Below are 23,507 nucleotides of genomic sequence, written 5' to 3' on the forward strand. Positions count from 1 at the left end.
ATGAAAACTGAAAATATAAAATTAAAGCCAATTCAAAACAATAATAAAAAGTACAACAGTAATACAATACTAAAAAATACACTACCCTGGAACAAGAACTGAAAAAAGATATATATATTAAATAAATAAAACATTTCTCTAATTTCATCTGCCATATTTAATGGATTATTTCACTGAGCTCGAGTCTTTTCCATTAAGGGAGCATAATTATTATTATAATAGATCTGTCCTGACCTCTTGACCTAATGGCCTAATTCATTCCAGTCATGGACCTCTGATGTGTGTGTGTGTGTGTGTGTGTGTGTGTTTCAGCTTACCACCATCCCTGTCTTCAGGAGCAGGTAGTGTACCGTCTGTGTGACGTCGGCTGCGTGTATCAGGTTGTGGTAGGGGTTTTTGTGTTTGCTGTAACCCACTTCCAGAGCCTCCACAAATGAGACCAGCGCTGATACAGGGATCTGTCAGAGATACGGTGTTAATAACTCTGAAAAAGACCATTACAGCCCTCTACTCTCACTTCTTCAAGAGTTGTTTTCACCTTGAAGCGGCTGATGAGGTCGTATCGGGTGAGGAGCTCATAGAAGATGAATTTGAGTGAGTGGTCGCCACTCGACTCGTTCAGAGCAAATACATCAAATGACCACTTATCCACATTCTGAGGAGAAAAAGCAGAGAAACAAACTCAGCACACAAACATATTCAACTTAGCTCCTTCCGTCATGCCAGGTTTGATGCTAAACACTATTGGTTCTCGTGTGTCGACTAAGAAAATGAATGCAATGTGAAATGTTCCTTTAAGAGAAAATACAATTTTATGCATTTGTATGCAGAACAAGCGAGCAACAAGAGGCTCGACTGAAACGCGCAACTGTGTGTTTTCTGGAATACTCTGCTCTCTTGCTATTGTCAGCGTTGCTTTGTAGTCAAGGTAAGCCCATCTTCGATTCTCAGCTTCCCTTATATTTTTAACTTCACATAATTGTGTATTTTAGTTGGACGCGTTGCCACATTAAACAAACAGCCGCGAGTGAAAATTATTATTGTTAAAGCCTAATTTGCACTTTAAGCCTCTGCTCCTAGCACTTTCAAAGCGAAAGTTGGCCCATTATCGCGTTATCCACTTAATTGCAAGACCGAACCAGCTGTACTCACTCAAGCGGTGAAAGCATTCTTCTGTATATCTGTGTATTTTGCGCGCTGTCGCGGAAGCGTCAGCGGAAGCGTTCAGCTCTCGTGTTCAGACCGACTCGGGTAAAGACCATCGACTCTACCTGCGCGACTCCACCGAGCAGGGACACCAGAAAGGCACTTAACATTCGCCTTTTCCCTTTCCACTTCTTATCTTATCTTTCTCCCGAATCAGCATGTGTTTTCAACACATTCCTGTTATCGTTCGACAACGCCCTTTCATCACGCGCACAAGGCAGCGCGATACTACTAATCTGCGTCCCATTCTCTCATCCTCACACACTCCTCTCTCTCTTTCCGTGGGTCTATGGAATTGTCAGTCAGCAGTCAACAAAGCTGACTTCATTCCAGCCTTTGCATCTCATTCTACTCTCAGTATCCTGGGCTTGACTGAGACCTGGATTCGTCCTGAAGACTCAGCAACCCCCGCTGCTCTCTCTAGCAATTTCTCCTTTTCTCACTCCCCTCGCCAGTCTGGGAGGGGTGGCGGGACAGGGCTTCTCGTTTCCAACAATTGGAAATACTCAGCGCTCTCTTCTCTATGCAACAACAATTCATTTGAATATCATGCTATCACACTTACAACTCCCAGTAAGATCCATATTGTAGTAATTTATCGCCCCCCAGGTCAGCTGGGTAACTTCGTAGAGGAGCTGGATGTGCTGCTGTCCTCTTTCCCTGAGGACGGCACCCCACTTCTAGTCTTCGGTGACTTCAACATTCATCTCGAAAAACCACATGCAACAGACTTCACCTCTCTACTAGCCTCCTTCGATCTCAAACGACACATCACCACAGGTACTCACAAATCAGGCAACCAACTGGACCTGGTCTACACACGCAACTGCATCACAGACAACATTTTGGTGAGGCCTCTCCATGTTTCAGATCATTTCCTCATCACCTTCAGTCTACAACTCGCTACCCCTGCGCCACCAACCCCACCACCAGTCACCCTCAGGCGAAACCTACGCTCACTTTCCCCCTCCCACCTCTCCTCTGCCGTGTCTTCTTCTCTTCCCCCACCCTCACAATTCTCATCTCTGGATGTGAATACTGCAACGGATACCCTATGCTCCACACTAACCTCTACTCTAGACAAAATCTGCCCTCTCTCCTCCAGGCCAGCACGCGCTACTCCTTCTAACCCCTGGCTATCTGAGGTTCTTCGTGAACACCGGACCGAACTCAGGGCAGCGGAGAGGAAATGGCGCAAATCAAAAGACTCATCTGACCTGAGTATGTATAAATCTCTCCTCTCGTCCTTTTCTGCTGATGTTCATGCTGCAAAATCTTCTTATTTCCACAACAAGATCAACAGCTCCTCCAACGCACGACTACTCTTCAAGACATTCAACTCACTCCTCTGTCCACCTCCACCACCACCCTCCTCCTCCTTAACTGCCGATGATTTTGCAAACTTCTTCACCAACAAAACAACAACCCAGGCTCGGGTCACTCCACTGCTTAAAAAACCAACGCTAAACACATCTTTTGTAGAGAATTACAGACCCATCTCTCTCCTACCATTCATTGCAAAAACACTTGAAAGAGCTGTTTTCAACCAAGTAACATCCTTCTTGTCTCTAAACAACCAGCTGGATGTCAACCAATCTGGCTTCAAGAAAGGGCATTCAACTGAGACTGCATTACTGTCGGTCACAGAAGCCCTACGGATTGCAAAAGCTGCTTCCAAATCTTCACTCCTCATTCTCCTTGATCTGTCTGCTGCCTTCGACACCGTGAACCATCAGATCCTTATGTCCAGCCTCTCATCACTGGGCATCACAGGAACTTCACTCGACTGGTTTGAATCCTATCTCACAGGTAGGTCCTTCAAAGTCGCATGGAGAGGCGAGGTATCCAGAGCACATCAACTGACCACAGGGGTTCCCCAGGGTTCAGTTCTCGGTCCCCTCCTCTTCTCCATCTACACTACATCACTGGGACACATCATACAGGCACATGGTTTCTCCTACCACTGCTATGCTGATGACACACAACTCTTCCTCTCATTTCGACCAGATGATCCCACAGTAGCTGCACGGGTCTCGAGCTGTCTGGCAGACATCTCCACATGGATGAAGGAACATCACCTGCAGCTCAACCTGGCAAAGACTGAGCTGCTCGTCCTCCCTGCCAATCCGTCTCTACAGCACGACTTCACCATCCAGCTTGATTCATCATCAATCACACCATCAAGGTCGGTCAGAAATCTGGGAGTAACGTTTGATGACCAGCTGACCTTCACAGATCACATTTCAAAGACAGCTCGATCATGCAGGTTTGCGCTGCACAACATCAGGAAGATCAGGCCTTTCCTAACTGAGCACGCAGCACAACTCCTCGTCCAGGCCCTGGTCATTTCTAGGCTTGACTACTGCAATGCTCTTCTGGCCGGACTTCCAGCATGTGCTACCAAACCTCTTCAGATGATCCAGAATGCTGCAGCTCGTCTTGTCTTCAACGAGCCCAAGAGGGCCCACGTCACCCCTCTGTTAATCTCTCTGCACTGGCTACCTCTCGCTGCTCGCATCAAGTTCAAGGCATTGACGCTTGCTTACAGATCTATCACAGGCTCAGCTCCCTCCTACCTTCACTCACTCCTACGAGCCTACATCCCCACCAGACGCCTACGATCAATCAACAAGCGACGTCTCGTGGTTCCATCACAGAAAGCCACAAGATCACTTTCCAGATCATTCTCATTCACAGTTCCATGCTGGTGGAACACTCTCCCCACCCTCATCCGGAATGCTGAATCCCTGACAACATTCAAAAAACAGCTGAAAACCCATCTCTTCCATGAGCACCTAAACTCATTAAAAAAAAAAAAAAAAAAAAAAAAAAAAAAAAAAACCTTTCCCTTATGCTACTCTGAATAATGCCTGAACTTCGTATTCTGAACACTTCTTGCGTTGTTGTTGTCTTTTGCCTCTTCATGATGACTCGCTTAATTTAGTCCTGATTTGTAAGTCGCTTTGGATAAAAGCGTCTGCTAAATGACTAAATGTAAATGTAAATGTATGTCCCTACATTTCAACCTTTTATTTTTTGTTACATTAAAACTGCCTTTAGAAATGCTGTATTATAACTTAATTTATATTTGTTAATTTCTTATTGTTTTACCCTGGTCTCAGACCCTGTCTTTTAATCTTAAACTTATTATTCTTATTTTTAAAATCATTATTATTATTAATCTTATTATTAAAAATGTGTTTATGATTTTGTAATCATATTACATAGTTGTGCAAGGAGTCACTTGTTTTATTTGTGGTATGCTGTAGTCAATATATAAACATCCATCCAGACATCACTTTTGGCCACTACTGTATATAATGATGCTCTTATATTTCTAGCATATTATATGTTTGGCAACAGTTCTTCTAACCCTAATTGATGGAGTCTGTAAGCTTTTTCACATTGTATTGTGAAATACAATATTTTGACCAAAAATTGATGCAGCTCTTGATGGAAATAACAGCAAAACATTTATTTCCATCAAGAGGTGCACACATTTTTGGTCAAGATCTTGTTTTGTCAATGCAAGAGTCCAGCACTCTGTAAAGTCTCCTCCAGCACATCCCAGAGACTTTCACTGAATTTAAGGTCTGGACTCAGAGGATTAATTAATGTGTGGAAATGATTCTTCATGCTTCCTCACAACCATTCTTTCACAATTTTAACCCTGATGAATCTTGACATTGTCATCCTGGAATATGGCCATGATGTGTCTTCCTACATGGTTGATTAAAAAATGAAAAGCTACACACTCCATCAATTAGGGTTAGAAGAACTGTTGCCAAACATTTAACATGCTAGAAACAAAATAATCTCTGCAATAATGATCCATAAGCATTTGCCTTAATCCAAACAGTGACTTTATTTTTTTGGACCAGGCAGTGCATATATTTGTGCATCATTTCCAATCAAGCTGTAGACAAATAATTTGACAAAAGTGTGAAAATATTATTTGTGTGCATTTAGGACAGAATGCTAGCGAAAGGAGAGAGACGACACCCATGTTTTTTTTTTATTTTCACTTTAATTCCACCACAGAATGCTACTGAAACATGGTGGAAATGTGCTTGGCTGGGGAGATAAAAATGACTGAATTCTTCTGTGATGCATGTATATCTACTACTGGCCATTGTTAGTGAACAAATTAAAAAGTGAAAAGGAACAAGTGAAAAGCATGTTTTAAAAAAAAAAGGTTGTAATAGTTGGAGAGCCATTGGACAATGGCTGCTTTTGAGAATGGAAGAGTGTGTGAGTATTTTACCTTAAGCACAGCTATGACAGAGGAAGGGTAACTCAGTCCCACCATGTTAGAAGTTCGGCGGTACATTCTGTTAGAAAGAGATAAACACATCAAGTGAAAGCGGCAGCACAGACCACAGGCACTCCAAACACAATGCCATAATCTTCACCTTCAAAATGACAAAACATAAAATGTAGAGGACAACCTGCACTTTAAGTAAATGCTTTGTCAGAGCAATTTATATGTGCAGTGTTGCCTGAAGTGAGAGAGTGAGAGAGAGAGAGAGAGAGAGAGAGAGAGAGAGAGAGAGAGAGAGAGAGAGAGAGAGAGAGAGAGAGAGAGAGAGAGAGAGAGAGAGAGAGAGAGAGAGAGAGAGAGAGAGAGAGAGAGAGAGAGAGAGAGAGAGAGAGAGGGAGAGGCAGAGTGACTGTACTTATTCAGACTTGTCAAAAAGATGATGTATATGCATACGCTGACACACATTAAGCTCAATGCTTAGATTTATAATAATTTCACAAAAGACTTTAATGCTGCCTGGCGAGGAAAAGAAATTGCCTTAAAGAGGATTCAGACTGATTTATGAACACTGGAAGGTTCCTGCTCTGTGTTCTTGGTTACAAAAAAAAAAACAGCTAAATGTATTTATTTTCTAGTTTTAATATTATTTACTAAAACTATTAAAATAAAGCTGAAGACAACATTAAATGAAAAACTTATTTTTTTTACCTTGGCAACTAAAATAAATAAAAATAAATTAAACCTAAATATACATACATACATATACATATATATAAACAAAAGCACATCAAACTAAAAAAAAATGAAAATTTAAATGAAAATATATAAAAAAAAATGAACTGATATAATATACATTAAAATATAAAAATAAAAAAGCTAATTCAAAATATTAATAAATATTATAATAGCATGTCCTCTGATCCTTTGAAATGAAAGATCCAAAATAAGAGTTCAAAATGTGACATTACAACATACACTTATGTCTACATCATATTGGAGGCTGCTTACATAGAAGTTTTAAAGGTAGAATAGCAAAATAATTGAAATTGCAAGGGTCACAGAAAAGGAAAACTAAGGTAGATTTTCTTTCATTTAAAAATACGAATAGCTTCTACAATGCTAGGATATTTTTTAGCACACTGCTTTGTGGTTAACCCCACCTCTCCACAAATATCCCAGCCTGCACTGCGTGTACGATGCTGCGGAATCGCGGCTTCTCCTCTGTCCGTCGCATCATCAGCCCCATCTGTCGTGTGAAGGTGGAGGCCAGCCAATCACGGACTTCTGATGGCACAGAATCTGATTGGATATCGCTGAGCTCATCCTCGGTATCGACCAATCGCCTTAGACAAAAAGGGAGAGAGGGAAAGATACTTTAAATGTCATCACCACTTACACTTAAAATATCATCTGCGACAGGTATTTTTTGTGCATATAAGAAGGATAAACGACTATTTATACGTAATCTAAACTGTGAGTGAAGCCCAAGCCAAGACCCACTGGTTAAAGACTAATCCATAACTCATCCGCATAATTATGGTAATACCACAGTATGTTCCCTTTATGTGCAGCAGAACGTGTCTAGTAAATAAGGAAGAAGCTTAAGGTATAAATATTTGCATTGGAATGGCACTGGATTGACATTTAACGTCTGATTTGACACATCTTCGCAGTAACTGTGCCATAAACATCTGTGTATCTAGACATAAGCTGTTATGATGGATTTAAAGCCCACAACCATCATAAATCACACAGCGAATATGAATCTGATCAGACCGGACTGGGGGTCTCTGTGGTTTGTCAAGTGAGAGGGTGTGTCATAATCCCGGGCCGCGATGACGTCCCAGTTACATAATTCCATAAGCTTTTGTTGTGTCTTTTCTGGCATCTAGATATTCACAGCTGTTATTCTTCACTCTGCTCATCAGAATCAAAAGATATCAGTGGTACTTGAGCGGCGTGATGGAGGGCTTCATCTCCCCGCAGAGACGTTAAACACTATCACTGAGCGGGAATGAAATGCCGCTGATAAGGAGGAGTTTTTTGGCTCGTTTCAAACTGCAGGTGTTCATTTATGTTCTCTCGATAAAGCTATCAGCACGGCCTCATATCCACACATCCTGATGAAAACATATCTGGGTGCCATTTCACCCCAAAAGAAACTAATTATATTTTATGAATGCGCATTGTGACATTATTTTGATTAAAACACACTCTTGCCTGCCAAAATCTCTTGTAATGCTTTTGTTTTGGGTTTTTTTTTGTAATTAAATGTTTCCCATTGTGATTCTCATTACTGGAAAATGTTTGCACTACATCCGAGAATGTTTTAAATTAAAGCCAGCATAAATGAAAAGCAGTACAACAAGTTTGAAAATATTAAATACAATAAATAAACAAGTAAATAAGTAAATTAATCATTATTTTTTTTACACTATGATGATCCGGAGGGGATATTTGTTTTTTATATGATCCTACAAGTTGATTAAACTATCAAAATATGCAATATTTAAAGTATGAAGGAAAGAAAAAAGATTACACGAAAAAGCATTTATTGGGTACAACATAATCAGTTATTAATATTTTGTTGGTTCTTTCTTGTTTTTGCACGTGTTCATAATTTCTTTGTATGTCAGCCTGGCCAAAAATGATGCCCGCACAATTATTACCCGCAAGCATTATCACAAATAAAACTATTGACTTCAAGCACAACTACGCAATATGCAAACAAAATATTTAATAATATTTTAATAAAGGGTGAAGATGTACATTTTCCTAAGCCTGACATCACTTTTGGCCACTTCTATATATAGATTGCTCGATTGTTAATTAATGTATCGTATTTATTTATTGTGCTTAAAAAAGAGTTAACAAGCTGACATAAAAAAAAAAATATTTGGCCTAAATAAGCTTCAACTTAAAAACATATAGAATTTATTATATTTCGTGGTCACATTCAACCAGAGAATAGCTTGAAACCCTCATATATACCCTTATGATATAATTAAGGTATCAAATGGCAATACCACAGTGCTTGGATCACATGGATTGTTTGATTATCATATTACTATAGCATGGAATTTTGCATGGCACATCAAAGGTACTGCAAATCCAAAGCATACCATAATATTGCCATTTTGGTAATGTTAAAAATAGGCAAATCATTGCCCAAGCAAATATTTACATCCTTAAAACATTTTGTTAAAAGGTAATTCTGAAGGACAAAGCAGCAGCGTTGACCCTGTGACCCCCTCAAATGGCCACTCACTCAATCTAAGCATCTTGGGATTGAAGCGCACAGATCTTTAACTGCTAATTGAATTGACCTCTATCAGTATGAGTAAATTGCTTTAAGCTCCATTAGACTGATCCCAGACCAATTTTACAATCTTCCCTTTACAATGACTCCACTTAGGGTTAGTGTGGAAAAGCTGGATTAGCCTCTGACGTGGAAAGACGGAATAATGTGTTGTTACGGCTTTGTGAGCAATGCAGTGGAGTCGAAGATTTTGACTAGAATAGAAAATAGCCTGGAGATTATTATTCATTGTAAACGGACCATGCAGTCCATTTATAACTGATGGATTTCAGGAAACAACATGAGAATAGGAATATGTCATTTTTCCATTCCTAGCTAATTTTAAATGTACGAGTTTCAACTTGTTTATAATTTCAAGTCAATTGGCAGTGGTTATATTATTTCAAAATTTGGCAACAGAGAGTGGTAGAGTAAAATAACAGTGTGAACACCATACTTTACCTTGTTTCCTCAATATAGACTGATTCCAAAACAGTGGCAGCATATTCCAGGTTTTTCTTTAGGTCTACGAGAGACGCCTCTCCCCTCTCCAACTGTTTTACCAAACATCGTAATCTGGAAAACAAGCACACAACAAACACAACTGAATGGCTGTTTATTCTGCAAAGCAATTATCTGAGAGCACCAGCCAACGTCAGCGTGACAAACGCAGCATTTAATTCTGCAAAACAGAGATCAATATTACATTTACATAAACTTTAGATATATACACATACATACATACATACAGTATACTGTTTTTACTAATATATATATATACACATCTATATATACTGTATATATATGTAATAATAAAGTATTTTTATTTAAATCAAATAAATGTCACCATAGTTTATCTTACCGACCCCAAACTTTTGAATGGTGGTGTATACACAAACTCTAGATTATAGGATACTGACAGAATACTTTATTTGTTATAGATGTTCAAAAGTGTCTGCAGAAGCTCATCTTTGTAAGACTATAAGCTTGATTAATTGAGCTTTTAAAGACGATTGATTAACTAAAGCTGTTAGTCTTATCAAATCCATCTTCAATATCCCACTTCCAGGAAAGACTTTCACCAAACCACTCAAATGCTCTCCGGTCCTTGATATGTTTGTTAAAACAATTAGGATGTCTGAGGAAATTTGAATGAGGGGAAAGCTATAACAATAAATAATGGTGAAATTATTGGTAATATTTTATTTTGATGGTCCCCTTTGAACATTCAGTTGACTTTAAGTAACGTTACACCTACATGTCAACTAACTCTCATTAGAGTATTAGTAGACCATCTGTTTAATAACTGCTAACACTTTGTTTTGATGCTCCCCCAACACATATTCTACTGTCTATAAGTAACTTTGCAAATACATGTCGACTTATTCTACTAACCCTAACCCTTATTCTACTAACCCTAACCCTACCCCTACCAGTCAACTAATGCTCTACTAACACTAATTAGAGTTAGTAGACATGTAGATGCAACGTTACTTATAGTCAAAAGAATATCTAAAGGGGACCAAATAAAGTGTTACCAAATTATTTGTTGAAGTGGAATTACCAGTGACAAATGGTTATCCTTTTTACAGTTTTTCTCGATTGCTTAAAAACTATAAACACAAATCCATAACGTCTCACCCAGTTCCCCAAACATCCTATTTTCAGGTCAAAATGAAGCTCTACACTCAAAACCATTCACTCTTGCTGAAAAACCAAACTTTGCCCTCAGACAGGACACACATGCCCTCAAAATCACACACACTACAACATAGTCTAAGACACTGGTGCAATAAATTCAAAACAACATTTCCAAAACTGGTAAGTTATGTTGCTTGTGGTTCCCCCCATCACAAACCTTTTCACATGATGAACACAAAAGACACAGCCAATGGATACATGGGCACATTTTTATTCATTCATGTACTATGCAGTACAACACACACACAAAAAAACTAAAAACAATTTTTTTTCCTGTTTTACACCTCATCAAAGACTATTGGAAATGTTTGTCTCTTATTCAGTGATAGAATTTTGTTTGCCACACACCTCCCTGAAGGTTCTCAAGGCGACGGTGAAGCGACTCAAATTTGGCCTTACTCTTAGCCCAGCCTCCCTCATAGTCATACCATTGACAAAGACATGGGCAACTAGAGTGTCTTGAATTTCATCTGAGACTGCTTGTCTTCTTGCCCTTGCCCTCTTGCCCTTGCCCTTCCTCCTCCACCTTCTTATCCCTCCTCGATCTCTTCCTTCATGTCTTTCTGGATCCATTGTTCCAAAACTCAATAAACTGATTTGGGCCCTTTTATCTATCTATCTATTGAAGGTTCTGATTGATGTGTATTACATTTTTGACTCTTAGTGTTTCCACCTGGGTAATTGTGTGCTAACTGAGCTGAAGCTGTGCTGACTTGAGTGAACAATATTGAATGCTAGTGCTTTCTAAATGACAACATGGTCTAGGCAATGAGAAATGAAGGGATTTGTGTGTAGAGTTTTGCAGTGACAGTTCAACAAATCTGACTCATGAGTCAAAACAGGGGAATAGTGTTTATAGTTTAAGGAAATGGGTGTGCTTTTTGATAAATGGCATTATGGTTTTGAAATTGTTGTTCAAAATCCTGGTTATAGTGTTTAAGCAATCGAGAAAAACTGTAATAAAAGTCCTTGAGTCACAACATGAGAGGTCAGATTATTGAAATGCCACAATGCTGTTGGGAGCTAAAAGGTCACAGATTCAATCGATTCATTGGTTTCAGATTTGTGCACATAGCTCACAGATATCTAGTTGACTTTGCAGTTGAAACATTACCTCAGTGATTTGGTCTATTGGTCCTATAGGGGCTGCAAGGCAAACATCACACTTACTAATAATTTCCCACAGGGTAACTGCCACATTTGCACGCATATATCTGACATTCATATGTTAAATTTGTATCTTAATGTGACAGCAGCACAAAATCCAGCTGGGTCCCACCTGTGTCCACCGACACAGGTAGTGTTTTCTACCAGGAAAGCGATTTCACACCAGTAAGAGGTGGGCGGCTGTCACGAAGACAATCACACAGTGACGGTGTGCCATTGATGCTTTGGGGTCAATGCAATCACACGGAAAGATTAACATTTTCCACTCAACATTTTGACAGCTGCCTGCAGATAAAAACAAGAACCCAAACCCCAACAGCCCTGTTCATCTCAGCACCTGATCTCAAATCACACTCATAGCCCTCAATCAAACACAATATGAGTTTAGCATGTAATACGAACCCCCACACACACTGACATTTCAACTTGTCAAAGCAAAAGACAACTTTATTGCTCAGAGGTTCCTTGAATGAGGTCTTTCTTGGGTCTTTTTCTGCAAAGTCTCTTTATTTAATTGTATTGCTGTCTAGGAAAAACAGTTGCAATATTAAAAAGATTTCATTTGTGATTTGTATATGGAGTTTATTTTAATCAGTCAGTTATTTTCTGCATGAAAATTGTTATAGAAATATTTAAGATGAACGTAACAGGCTTGCGTTCGAGATCCAGGGAGATGATGCTGTCCATCAGAAGCACAGCAACAATAGCCGTCTTTAACATTCCACACACAAAGCTTGTTTCTGCCGGGATTGACAGATGTCTCAAGACGTGTGGGTGGAACATGACGTTTGATTGGTTGAACACAGCTGTCCATGTCAGCGGATGCCAATCAAGTTCAGCAAAGAAACAAAAAATCATGAAAAATTCTGCTGATTATGTTTTGCCATGGGAGAACAACTGCAGCTTCACCTCAGATACACGGTGCAAGACATGCAAAAACTGTACGGATAAAATCCTGTTCATTCCTATCCATTTAATTATTTCGTTTATTCTCCCTTACAAAGTCAGTCCTGCTGCAACAAAGTCTGAGATTGTCATTTAGATGTTTCCAGAAGTCATGTGGAAACATCTAAATGAACAGATTTTGTTCAAATCAAAATCCTTATTTTTTACCAAATCAGCCTGACTACATTAGAATACACTTCTACAAACTATAAGAAACAGCTGAAGACACACTCCCTCTGCAAACACTTAAACTACTACCATGAATCAAAGAAAAGTCCTAAATTCTTCTATAAAACAAAATTTAGCAGCAGAATAACGTCCCTGAATTGAACTTGTTGAGATAACTCAAATATCCAAGTAAGTTACTAAAACTTCACATTTCAAGTTGACAGTCACTTTGGATAAAGTCTGCCAAAATACTAAAATGTAAAGGTAGTCATAAAAAGTAGGCAGCTATACTGTAAAATTGTATAGTTAGATTTATCCCAGATTTATCTTGTTGAGAACTCAAATATATAAGTTGTCACCTACTACAACTTCACATTTCAAGTTGACTAAACTTAATTTAAGGCATGAACACTTACTTTAAGTTGAAAAAAAATGAATTATTGAAGCTACTAACAAAGCTATTTACATTTATTTAGCAGAAGCTGTAATCGAAAGCAGCTTACAGTAAAAATGAAGCAATTTGTCATGAACAGTATTCAAATAACACAATGCCAAAATTATTTGCAGTACTGTATAGGAGAAAATAGGTCAAATATCAGGCTTTAGCTTAAATTTGACTAAATTGAATTTTAACAGATTTGTTTGTTTTTTCAGATTCGGTGAATACATCTAATAAAACTAGAAGAGTTTCACTGCATCATTGCCTTGGCCATTTGTAAACTACATGCACAATAATGTGATATAAAACAAGCAATGTTGAGTTTCATACTTAGAATTAGACAATTCTTTTAGACAAAAAGTATTATTTTTTTCTGGAAAAGCTATTGTCACTCTAGTTAAAAAAGCCTTACCCCAAACTTAATTAGAAATCCATCTTGATGGCAAAATGGGTTTTACCAACAATTTTTTTTTTTTTTTATGTCCAGATCTGCACTTTTTTGTAAAGACTGTGCTGTATAGTGTTGATAAAAACAGATGTTTGCATGCTAAAGTCTGCTGGGATGCTCAACGGGGCTAAAGTTAGCTGGCAAGAGCTAACAGTCAGCATGAGAATTATTATTTTAAACATCAACCCCCTTCATCCATCATACGAGCTTTTATGGCTGTGGAAAAGAGGTTTCTGCCAGAGAGAGGTTAGTTCATAGCGTGGCTTCCATTTTGAACACAGAATGATCCAGTGGGCTATAAATTCAGCCTCCCAATGCAAAGCCACCATTCACACTGACTGCTTATGAGATATTCATGCAGAAGTGCTCAAGTGCTTTGAGGCAGGCAATGTTTCAGGCTAATGAATCTCCAATTGAATTTGCATCAATGGGAGAGAGAAATTGACATATGCTGCAGGTTTGGGCTTTTTCCAGAAATTTCTGGCGATATCATCAATATCATAACCTGTTAACTGTCACCTCTCTTTTTGAGCATCAATCTAAACTTAAATGGTTGTAATTCATAAATGCTTTGTAACACAGACCAAGATTTGCAGAGAAGTGAAAGCACTTGGAAAAGGTTAAGGTTTACTGTAAAGCAAATGTACTAAACTGAACATAATGTATTTTATACAACATATATTTTACCAAAAAATTGTACTCTAAAATCAAAGCCATGTCTAACCAAGTTGTGTTCCAAATTGGAAGTTGATATCGCAAAAATTGAGAGCTAAAATAATTTAAAGTACCATTTCCATGGTAATGCAATGTCTAATTTCAAAATGTTTTAACATGATGAATGTTGTGTGCTTAAGCTTTCGAATGATACCTAATTTAGTATGATTACTAAAATACACTTACTCAAATTCTCGATATCGATACCGATAACCTTAGCTTCGATACCGGTTCCTGAACGATACTTTTTTCAATACCAATTTTATGAAATCCGTTTTAGCAAGATTACATATTAACAAAAATGTTATTCTTTTTGTTTACTTTTTTTTTACAGACTCAAAGACTCATATCATAGGTTGTTGGGGGGCGGAATATATGCCTCGCACTCATAAAGCTTGAGGTAAAGCACTGGCAAAAGTAGCCTAATGATTATGAATGTGTCTGGAAAAAATAACAAGGAGACATTTTAATTGTTTATTAATAAACAAGTGTTTTCTGAGTCAGTGTTGGCTGCAAAGATGAAGTTGACGTTGCTGACTCGTCATCTCCGCAGTATAATGAACGCGCGCCGCCTATAGAGAGAAATGCACCTTTCATTTGGATTACATAATCAGAGAATATTTGTTTTTTATTCGAATTGGCTCGTTTAAAAGTAGACATTACTAAAAGTAGCCTATTTATCAAGTCTGTGAGGCAAGTAGCCAAAGTTTCGGTTCATTTATGTAACTCGCTCCAGTTCTTCTTGCAGTCGAAAACGGAGCAACTTTCTGCTCTTAAGTTTATTATCACACCAGTCTCATTCAATGGTGCAAATCAAGTTACAAGCTAAAGTTTAATACTTACTACTATGGATATGTTCAAATCCCCAACCCTAAATACTGTACAAGCAATACTAATAGCAAGATGCACTAACTAAACTGAGATTTCGGTTTGATTTAAACCTCAGGCATCCAAAGACCCCTTTCAAGCTTTGTTTAATCCTTAATCAGTTATTTTTCTTCCTGGAAACAGTTTGAAATGCAGAGAAAATGTACTGGCCAAACATCAGTCCAACAGCTTATTAGAGCGTCCCTGATCTCTGAGCGGGGCAGCAGAGGGCAGAGCGACAGGCACCACACAGAGATTAAAAACACACAGACCCACGGAGATACACTGCTCACACTAATGCTCATTTCTCCGCAGATGTGTGTATCCATGTGGAAATCACATATGGCATTATGGCAGTTTATAATCCTGCATGATTTAAAGAGTCAATCTATGATAAGTGATATAACATGTCCACTTGATCCCACATAATAATAATAAAAAAACAATACAAAACACTAACAACATAGGCTAGATGTATTTAGTTACTTCTTTTAGATTACACAACAGGAAAAAATACATATACAATAAAAAATATAATTACGGAATGTACTGTAAAATACATATTATAAAGCAAAATATATAGTAAATATTTTGTCAAGAATTAGTAAACTTCAATTTTAAGGACTTAAACAACACTGAAAAAATTAACCTCATTAAGAGATCATGATAATGAACCTCACTGGTTCTTGCTGAAGCTCAAACGTGCTGCGTAACACGAGAATGAACCTCATTGGTTCTTGCTGAATCTCAAACGTGCTGCGTAACACGAGAATGAACCTCATTGGTTCTTGCTGAAGCTCATATGTGATGCGTAACACGAGAATGAACCTCATTGGTTCTTGCTGAATCTCAAACGTGCTGCGTAACACGAGAATGAACCTCATTGGTTCTTGCTGAAGCTCAAACGTGCTGCGTAACACGAGAATAAACCTCACTGGTTCTTGCTGAAGCTCAAACGTGCTGCGTAACACGAGAATGAACCTCACTGGTTCTTGCTGAAGCTCAAACGTGCTGCGTAACACGAGAATGAACCACAATGGTTCTTGCTGAAGCTCAAACGTGCTGCGTAACACAAGAATGAACCTCATTGGTTCTTGCTGAAGCTCAAACGTGCTGCGTAACACGAGAATGAACCTCACTGGTTCTTGCTGAAGCTCATATGTGATGCGTAACACGAGAATGAACCTCACTGGTTCTTGCTGAAGCTCATACGTGCTGCATAACACGAGAATTAACCTCATTGGTTCTTGCTGAAGCTCAAACGTGCTGCGTAACACAAGAATGAACCTCAGTGGTTCTTGCAGAAGCTCAAATGTGATGCGTAACACGAGAATGAACCTCACTGGTTCTTGCTGAAGCTCATATGTGATGCGTAACACGAGAATGAACCTCATTGGTTCTTGCAGAAGCTCAAACGTGATGCGTAACACGAGAATGAACCTCACTGGTTCTTGCAGAAGCTCAAACGTGCTGCGTAACACAAGAATGAACCTCACTGGTTCTTGCTGAAGCTCAAATGTGATGCGTAACACGAGAATGAACCTCACTGGTTCTTGCAGAAGCTCAAACGTGCTGCGTAACACAAGAATGAACCTCATTGGTTCTTGCAGAAGCTCAAACGTGCTGCGTAACAAGAGAATGAACCTCATTGGTTCTTGCTGAAGCTCAAACGTGCTGCGTAACACGAGAATGAACCTCATTGGTTCTTGCTGAAGCTCAAACGTGCTGCGTAACACGAGAATGAACCTCATCGGTTCTTGCTGAAGCTCAAACGTGCTGCGTAACACGAGAATGAACCTCATCGGTTCTTGCTGAAGCTCAAACGTGCTGCGTAACACGAGAATGAACCTCATCGGTTCTTGCTGAAGCTCAAACGTGCTGCGTAACACGAGAATGAACCTCATTGGTTCTTGCTGAAGCTCAAACGTGCTGCGTAACACGAGAATGAACCTCATCGGTTCTTGCTGAAGCTCAAACGTGCTGCGTAACACGAGAATGAACCTCATCGGTTCTTGCTGAAGCTCAAACGTGATGCGTAACACGAGAATGAACCTCATTGGTTCTTGCTGAAGCTCAAACGTGCTGCGTAACACGAGAATGAACCTCATCGGTTCTTGCTGAAGCTCAAACGTGCTGCGTAACACGAGAATGAACCTCATCGGTTCTTGCTGAAGCTCAAACGTGATGCGTAACACGAGAATGAACCTCATTGGTTCTTGCTGAAGCTCAAACGTGCTGCGTAACACGAGAATGAACCTCATTGGTTCCTGCACGTCAAGCGAACATGCTTGAGCTTCTGTTTACCACAACTGATCTGTGAGTTGATGAATAAGTAACACTTGCCTGATGGTTTATATACCGCTAACCCGGACGTCGAGGTCACTTCCGTGATTTGGGAAAAGCCCGTAAAAGTCCTGGCAGAAAGCGATGCATTTTTTATTATTTTTTCCAAAGTGTTGACAACTTAGTGTTAACTAATAATTGTTGCAAACTGGTACTACCAACAAAATATTAGTGCATTCCAGGAACTGGGCGTCATTACACTAACATCCTTTTGCATCGCTTTCTGCCAGAACTTTGACGGGCTTTTCACAAATCACTGAAGTGACCTCGACGTCCGGGTAAGCAATAGCATAAGCCATCAGGCAAGTGTTATTTAAATAAACTCCTGATGTACTTACAAACTTTCCAATGCCTCATTTTATGAGTACAGAACCTATTTGTACAACTGTAGAAGTTTGGTACCATTCTGGGCATTATTAGTGGGGTAATTTACGAGATACAACCTTGGATCCATTAGCGCCTGCACTAAGCCATTCGGCTGATATCTCTAAACAAGCTCTAACTTTAATAATGTTCGACCAAGGGAAAAAAGGCTTCTGGGGGGGGTGTTTGGCTCGAGGTCATGGTGCAAAGGACCCTAGGTTGAAATTACTCCGAACCATCCCTTTAAGCTCTGAATTTTTTTTTTGAAGAATAATGGTAAAGTGCTGTCAAATGTAGTGCCATTAAATTGGAATAAATGTCTCTCTCTGGAAGTATAAAGACTTTTTAAATTTGAAAGGTTTATGAGTGACTCAAGAAGAGTTCATAAACACATTAATGAAACAGCAGGCTAATTCACTTTTTCTCTCTCAGTGGCAGCCAATCAGTGCGTTCTGGGTCAAACTGGGCAGGAAATCAATTAATGACGAACGATCTGAAATAATGATGGAACACTGTGTTGCCGGGGTCTGGAGAAATGTCAGCGCATTGTTTTACTGTGTAATTAGACAGTTAATGAGAGCCTTAATGAACAACATGCTCTCCATCTCCATGGGTAAAAGTATTGAAGAACCAAGAAGGACAGAAAGACTGACAAACCGTGGGGTAAACACTTCTGTTTCATAATCAGTAAAAAAAAAAAAAAAAAAAAAGTGCCTTGTTGCTACAGATCATCATTTGTGGCCAAATGCGCTGCAATTAGAAGAAGAAGAGTTGTGATGTAGCGGCTGGTTTTAAATTAATTTTCTGATTAAGAAAAGGTTTAGGTTTCTGATGGCCGTCTCACTGTCTGAGGCCCGGCTAACAGGGAATGTTCCCATAATTTTCACTAACGTTCTTTAAAAGATATGTAAATGTTAAGACCAGCTTTCTTAAAATAATGTTTAGCCTATATAACGTTCTTATAATGTTATTAATAGTTAATATACCGGTACATTCTCGTAATGTTGAGAGAAAATGTAATGTACTGTTATGTTGTTTATATTTTTTCATAATGTTTTCATAATGTTTTCATAAAATGCTCTGAGAAGAACGTTCATGGAACATCCTTACAATGTAATTTGTAATCAATGAATGTTCTCGCAATATATTGAGAAAACGTTGTTTTGTAAACATTTGCTGAATATTTTTGGAATTGGAATTTGGAAGTTTTTGTGAGAAAAATTTATGAAACGTCCAAAAATAGTGCTTTTCACAATACACATTGTTTCAAAGCAGCTTTACAGAAAGCTATGATGTTATAATGTTTATAATATATTAAAATCTTCATGCCTTATAGTCGAATTTAGCAGATTCCCAGCTCAGGGAACGTTCTCAAAACGTTCTGGCAAGGATCTCTTAAAGTTATGAACAGAATTTCTGATAAAACGTTCAATCAAAGTTATCTGGCCTTTAAAAAAGTTCTCAAAACGCTAGTACAAAAATGTTACTTAGATATCCCGGGGTAATGTTTGGAGGATTTTTGAATAACCAAGAAAAAACATTTTTAAAACATTTGTAAAAAAAAATTGACATTCTGAACATTAAGAAAACGTTCAGAAATAACGTTTTTTTTTATCACATTTTCAAAATGATAAAATGAAATGTTCCTTTAACGTTCACATAAACCAAGACAAAATCAGTCTTAATACATATAAAAAAAACTGGACGTTTTGAACGTTTAAAAAACATAATGCTTTCTTAACTTAATGGAAATGTTAGCAAAACATTCTAAGAAAATTTTTGTAGTAGTTATCTAGAAACATACTGGCCCTCATTTATCATTCTTGCGTAGAAACGAGCGTATATATTGGCGTAAGATTATGCTTACACTCCTCTCATCGCCTGATTTATGAAGCTGTGCGTACCTTTGAAATCCAGGATACCTTTGATAAATGCCGCGGCTGAAAACGATCATCATTAGAATAACACGCCCCTATATATTCAAGTCTCCGCTCCCCCACGCCCTCATTTTACGCCATGGACACACGGAAGACGGCAAAGAAGAGAAACTTCTTTGAGAAAGAGAAAGCGAAACCAGGGAAGTGGAAAGAAACAAAATTGATTTCTAGATTTTTATTATTAATGAAGCTTATTGTTATTTAGAAGATGAATGTCGTTATTATTATTATTTGTATTATTATTATTATTATTATTATTTAAAAGAAGAAGAATGTCATTTTTATTATTTTGTCAGTCTGAATTATTTTTTTGGTCATTGAAAGCCTTTCATTACTAAACCCAGTCCGTGCGCATCTGCCGGGCCTAACCCTGGCCTAACCATCGTTTCAAAGAATAGTACAATGGCGAGCGCGTCGAGTATAAACGCCTCGTCCGTTTGGGGAGGTGCGCGCGCAGTCTGCGGAGACTCGCGCTGCGGAGCCAGGCGAAAGTATAAACTAGGCTTGAAACGTCAGGTAAAGCGCACAGGCTCACAACTTAAGGAATACATATGCCTACAATTCAAATGCTTTGGTAAAGTCACACAAATTAAACATTGAAGTCCATGTTGCACAAAAATAAACACTAAGTTTATAATTACTTGTTGTTGTTGTTTTTTTACAGTGGGTCATAATATATCATATCTTTTAGTTTGTCAGTGCGTTTTGTGGTGTTGGGAATTGTTTTTCCGCGCATTCCCGCACTCAAAACGTGCGTACACCACCTCCTGAGCTGGCGTAGGATTTGAGCGTGCCGTACGCCAACGTCCATATTGATAAATCTCAAAGTCACCGTGGTTTTGGGTGTACGCCAGGTGTACGCTGGAAATTTGGTGTACGCACTTTTGATAAATGAGGGCCATTGTGACTGATTTAAAGCGCTCTATGGAGGCAGCAAAATGCATAGCACAAAAAAAAGTAAAAAAAGTGGAAACTGCTTATTTTAATTAGATAACGGTTTCAAAACTGCTCAGGATTAAATGAAATATTTATAATCATCAACATTTGTCACTTTGTCTCTGACATGCCTACAGCAAATATATAAGCACAGTCCCTTCTTCTAAAACACACAGACACAAAACGAAAGGAAATAGAATGTATTAGGGCATCTGCACACAGTCCATATCCAGTCTTCCTCTCTTGAGTACCTGCACAAATTGGAAGTAAATGACACAAGCACATCATATAAACAAACACTGTAGGAAATCAGCAGACGCTGATAGGTTGTGGTGACGTGTGCATTAAAAGAAAAACAGAGGAGTAATCTGGATTAAATAGACGAGGACAGTTACTGAGGGATCCAGATGGCACACAGGGAAGGAAAGATGGCAGAATACTTAAGTGTAACTTCAATATATCTTGCTAACGGTCACGATCTTTACCTATTGGGGTAAAAAATATTCACAAAAGACATTTTATATCTCAGTTCTTTTTCCTAGACAGCAGTGAGAGCAAATAGAAACTTTAAGTCTACTGCTTCAGATGAAAAAAACACTGAAGTAAACGTCACATGACTGTGATATTAATCAAAATATTGCCATATAGATAAAAAAAAAATTACATTTAAAAATTAAAATTAAAAAATTAAAAAGGATCATGCATTAACCAGATGGGTAATAATATGTTAACCAGTGCTATTTACTGTAAATAGTAAAGAAATGATAATAATATTAATATAGTAGTAGTAACTCGGTTAATTGCATGGCATGGCTACTCACAGCTACTAAGTTTAAATTTAAAGCAGTCAAAATATAACACTTACTTAAAAAAGATTTAATATTTTATTTGTTTACCTGCATGTTATGTGACCATGAATCAACATCAGAGAACCATGAACATGAAAATGCATTCTTAAATGACTGAAATTAACATAAAATCTCTGGGTTCTTATAAATATTTTTAAAAAGGGAATGGCTGACAAAAAAAGTTTGGAAATCCCTGATATAGAATAAAATAACTTTTTCTAAAAGTCTAGAGTTTATCTTATTTAATTATATTTCTCAAAAGCACTATTCATGTCCCTGCGTACAAATTTAATTAGCAAAAAAACAGAATGAGCAAAAAAGTGCATCTTTGAATAAAAGAGCCATTAAGTGAAGGCAAACATAATTTCCTTTGGATTCTGCTACAAACTGAGTTACACAAATGTGGAGCTCATTTGGTAGAGGTTTAGAGTTGTACTGTAAAGTATGAAATACATCATCAATTGATTTTATGCATAAGTAATTTGCGGTTAGAAAACCCACTTGGATTTATGCAAATCCATAATAATTAACTGCACTGTGACTAAATACACTTTTAGCTTGAGGAAAGATGCAGACCAGCACTCAGGGTATAAAGATTTCTGTCCTTATTTTCAGAACAAAAGGTCAGTTAGTCACACTGTCGCCTGCTGTAATTCAATAAAAGCATCCCAATTTCTGAAAGGTCACTTAATCTACATATTATTCCATCAGATAAAAACATCACAGGTTTCTTTGGCAGACTGACCTGGCACACACACACACACACACACACACAACCATCAGCTAGCTATCAGGTTATGGACACAATGGCTCTGTTCCAAAACCTAGTGAGCGGCTTATACACCAAAATAAAAAGGTTCTTTATTGGAATCAATAGTTCCATGAATAACCTTTAACATCTTTCCAATGCATATATAATAATAAAGGTTTCTTTATAGTGGAAAAAGGTTATTTAGATTTCTAAAATGCTCTTCACACTAAGAAAAAAAAAGAAAGAATTATTTTAAGAAACGGTGAAAGGTTCTTTGGGGAAGCAATAAGGGTTCTTCTATTGCACCACTGCGAAAACCCCCTTTTGGAACCTGTGTGGGCAGCATATTAAGGATGTCCTGTTGAATTTAAAGCCATGCCTTTATGCATATTATCATTATTTATATTTTGGAGTCATTGCGAGCACAAGTTATAATTGCTGTCTAACACATTCAATGTATCCACTTGACTCAATACATGATGTTAACTAAGCACTGTAACTAAATGAAACGGGCCATATTCTTTGCCTATCCCAGAAACTATTACCAAAGATGGCTATGTCGTGACGCCGTCCCACGGGAAGCTGAAGGACACCCAAGACAAATGGCGGCATACATTCATCGAAGACTTGCGCTGTGTGAAGTCAACCAACCAATGGACGAAGCCAAAACGGTTTGAATCGAGCCTGCTGGAGATTGCTTAGCACCCAATGCTCTGCACGGTGCAGGCGGAGCTACAGTAAGTCTAAGTAACTAAGCACATAACATTTAATCACAGTTGTACATTACTGCCATTGTAACCGCTCCGAGTGGGATTGGAACCAATTATGAAACTTTGCCCTTAGCCAAAACTATTTGTTCTGGAACAAATAATAGATTCATGAGACCAAAGATTGCCCATTAGAGATACCAAAAACGAATTATATTTCATGTTTAAACACTATAGAGACATCAGAGCCAGTGGCAAATTTCAGAAGAACTGGCCGAGATAAGGATCGTCCGCTTACATCTCCGAAAAGAAGCACATTTTTAAATAGGAGCTATCTTAATAAATAAACCGTATATTTGACCTTTAAACAATTACATTCTTGCCTAAAAAAACTCTTAAAACTACATT

General features: G+C 38.2%; 1 protein-coding gene across 4 annotated transcripts in view; it reads right to left on the reverse strand.

Moving 5' to 3' along the window:
* Positions 1–23,507, reverse strand: part of pde1cb (phosphodiesterase 1C, calmodulin-dependent b) — a gene marked incomplete at its 5' end in the record, with an annotated part of 99,470 nt that overhangs the window by 16,101 nt on the left and 59,862 nt on the right. For all 4 annotated transcript variants that reach the window (XM_084411972.1, XM_084411969.1, XM_084411971.1 and 1 more), the window contains 5 exons: positions 318–458; positions 539–655; positions 5,471–5,537; positions 6,628–6,810; positions 9,228–9,341. In XM_084411972.1, coding sequence (XP_084268098.1) covers positions 318–458; positions 539–655; positions 5,471–5,537; positions 6,628–6,810; positions 9,228–9,341 — 622 coding nt within the window. The remainder of the gene's footprint in view (positions 1–317; positions 459–538; positions 656–5,470; positions 5,538–6,627; positions 6,811–9,227; positions 9,342–23,507) is intronic.

The sequence above is a fragment of the Rutilus rutilus genome, assembly GCF_951802725.1.
Source record: "Rutilus rutilus genome assembly, chromosome: 6".
Classification (NCBI taxonomy): Eukaryota; Metazoa; Chordata; class Actinopteri; order Cypriniformes; family Leuciscidae; genus Rutilus; species Rutilus rutilus.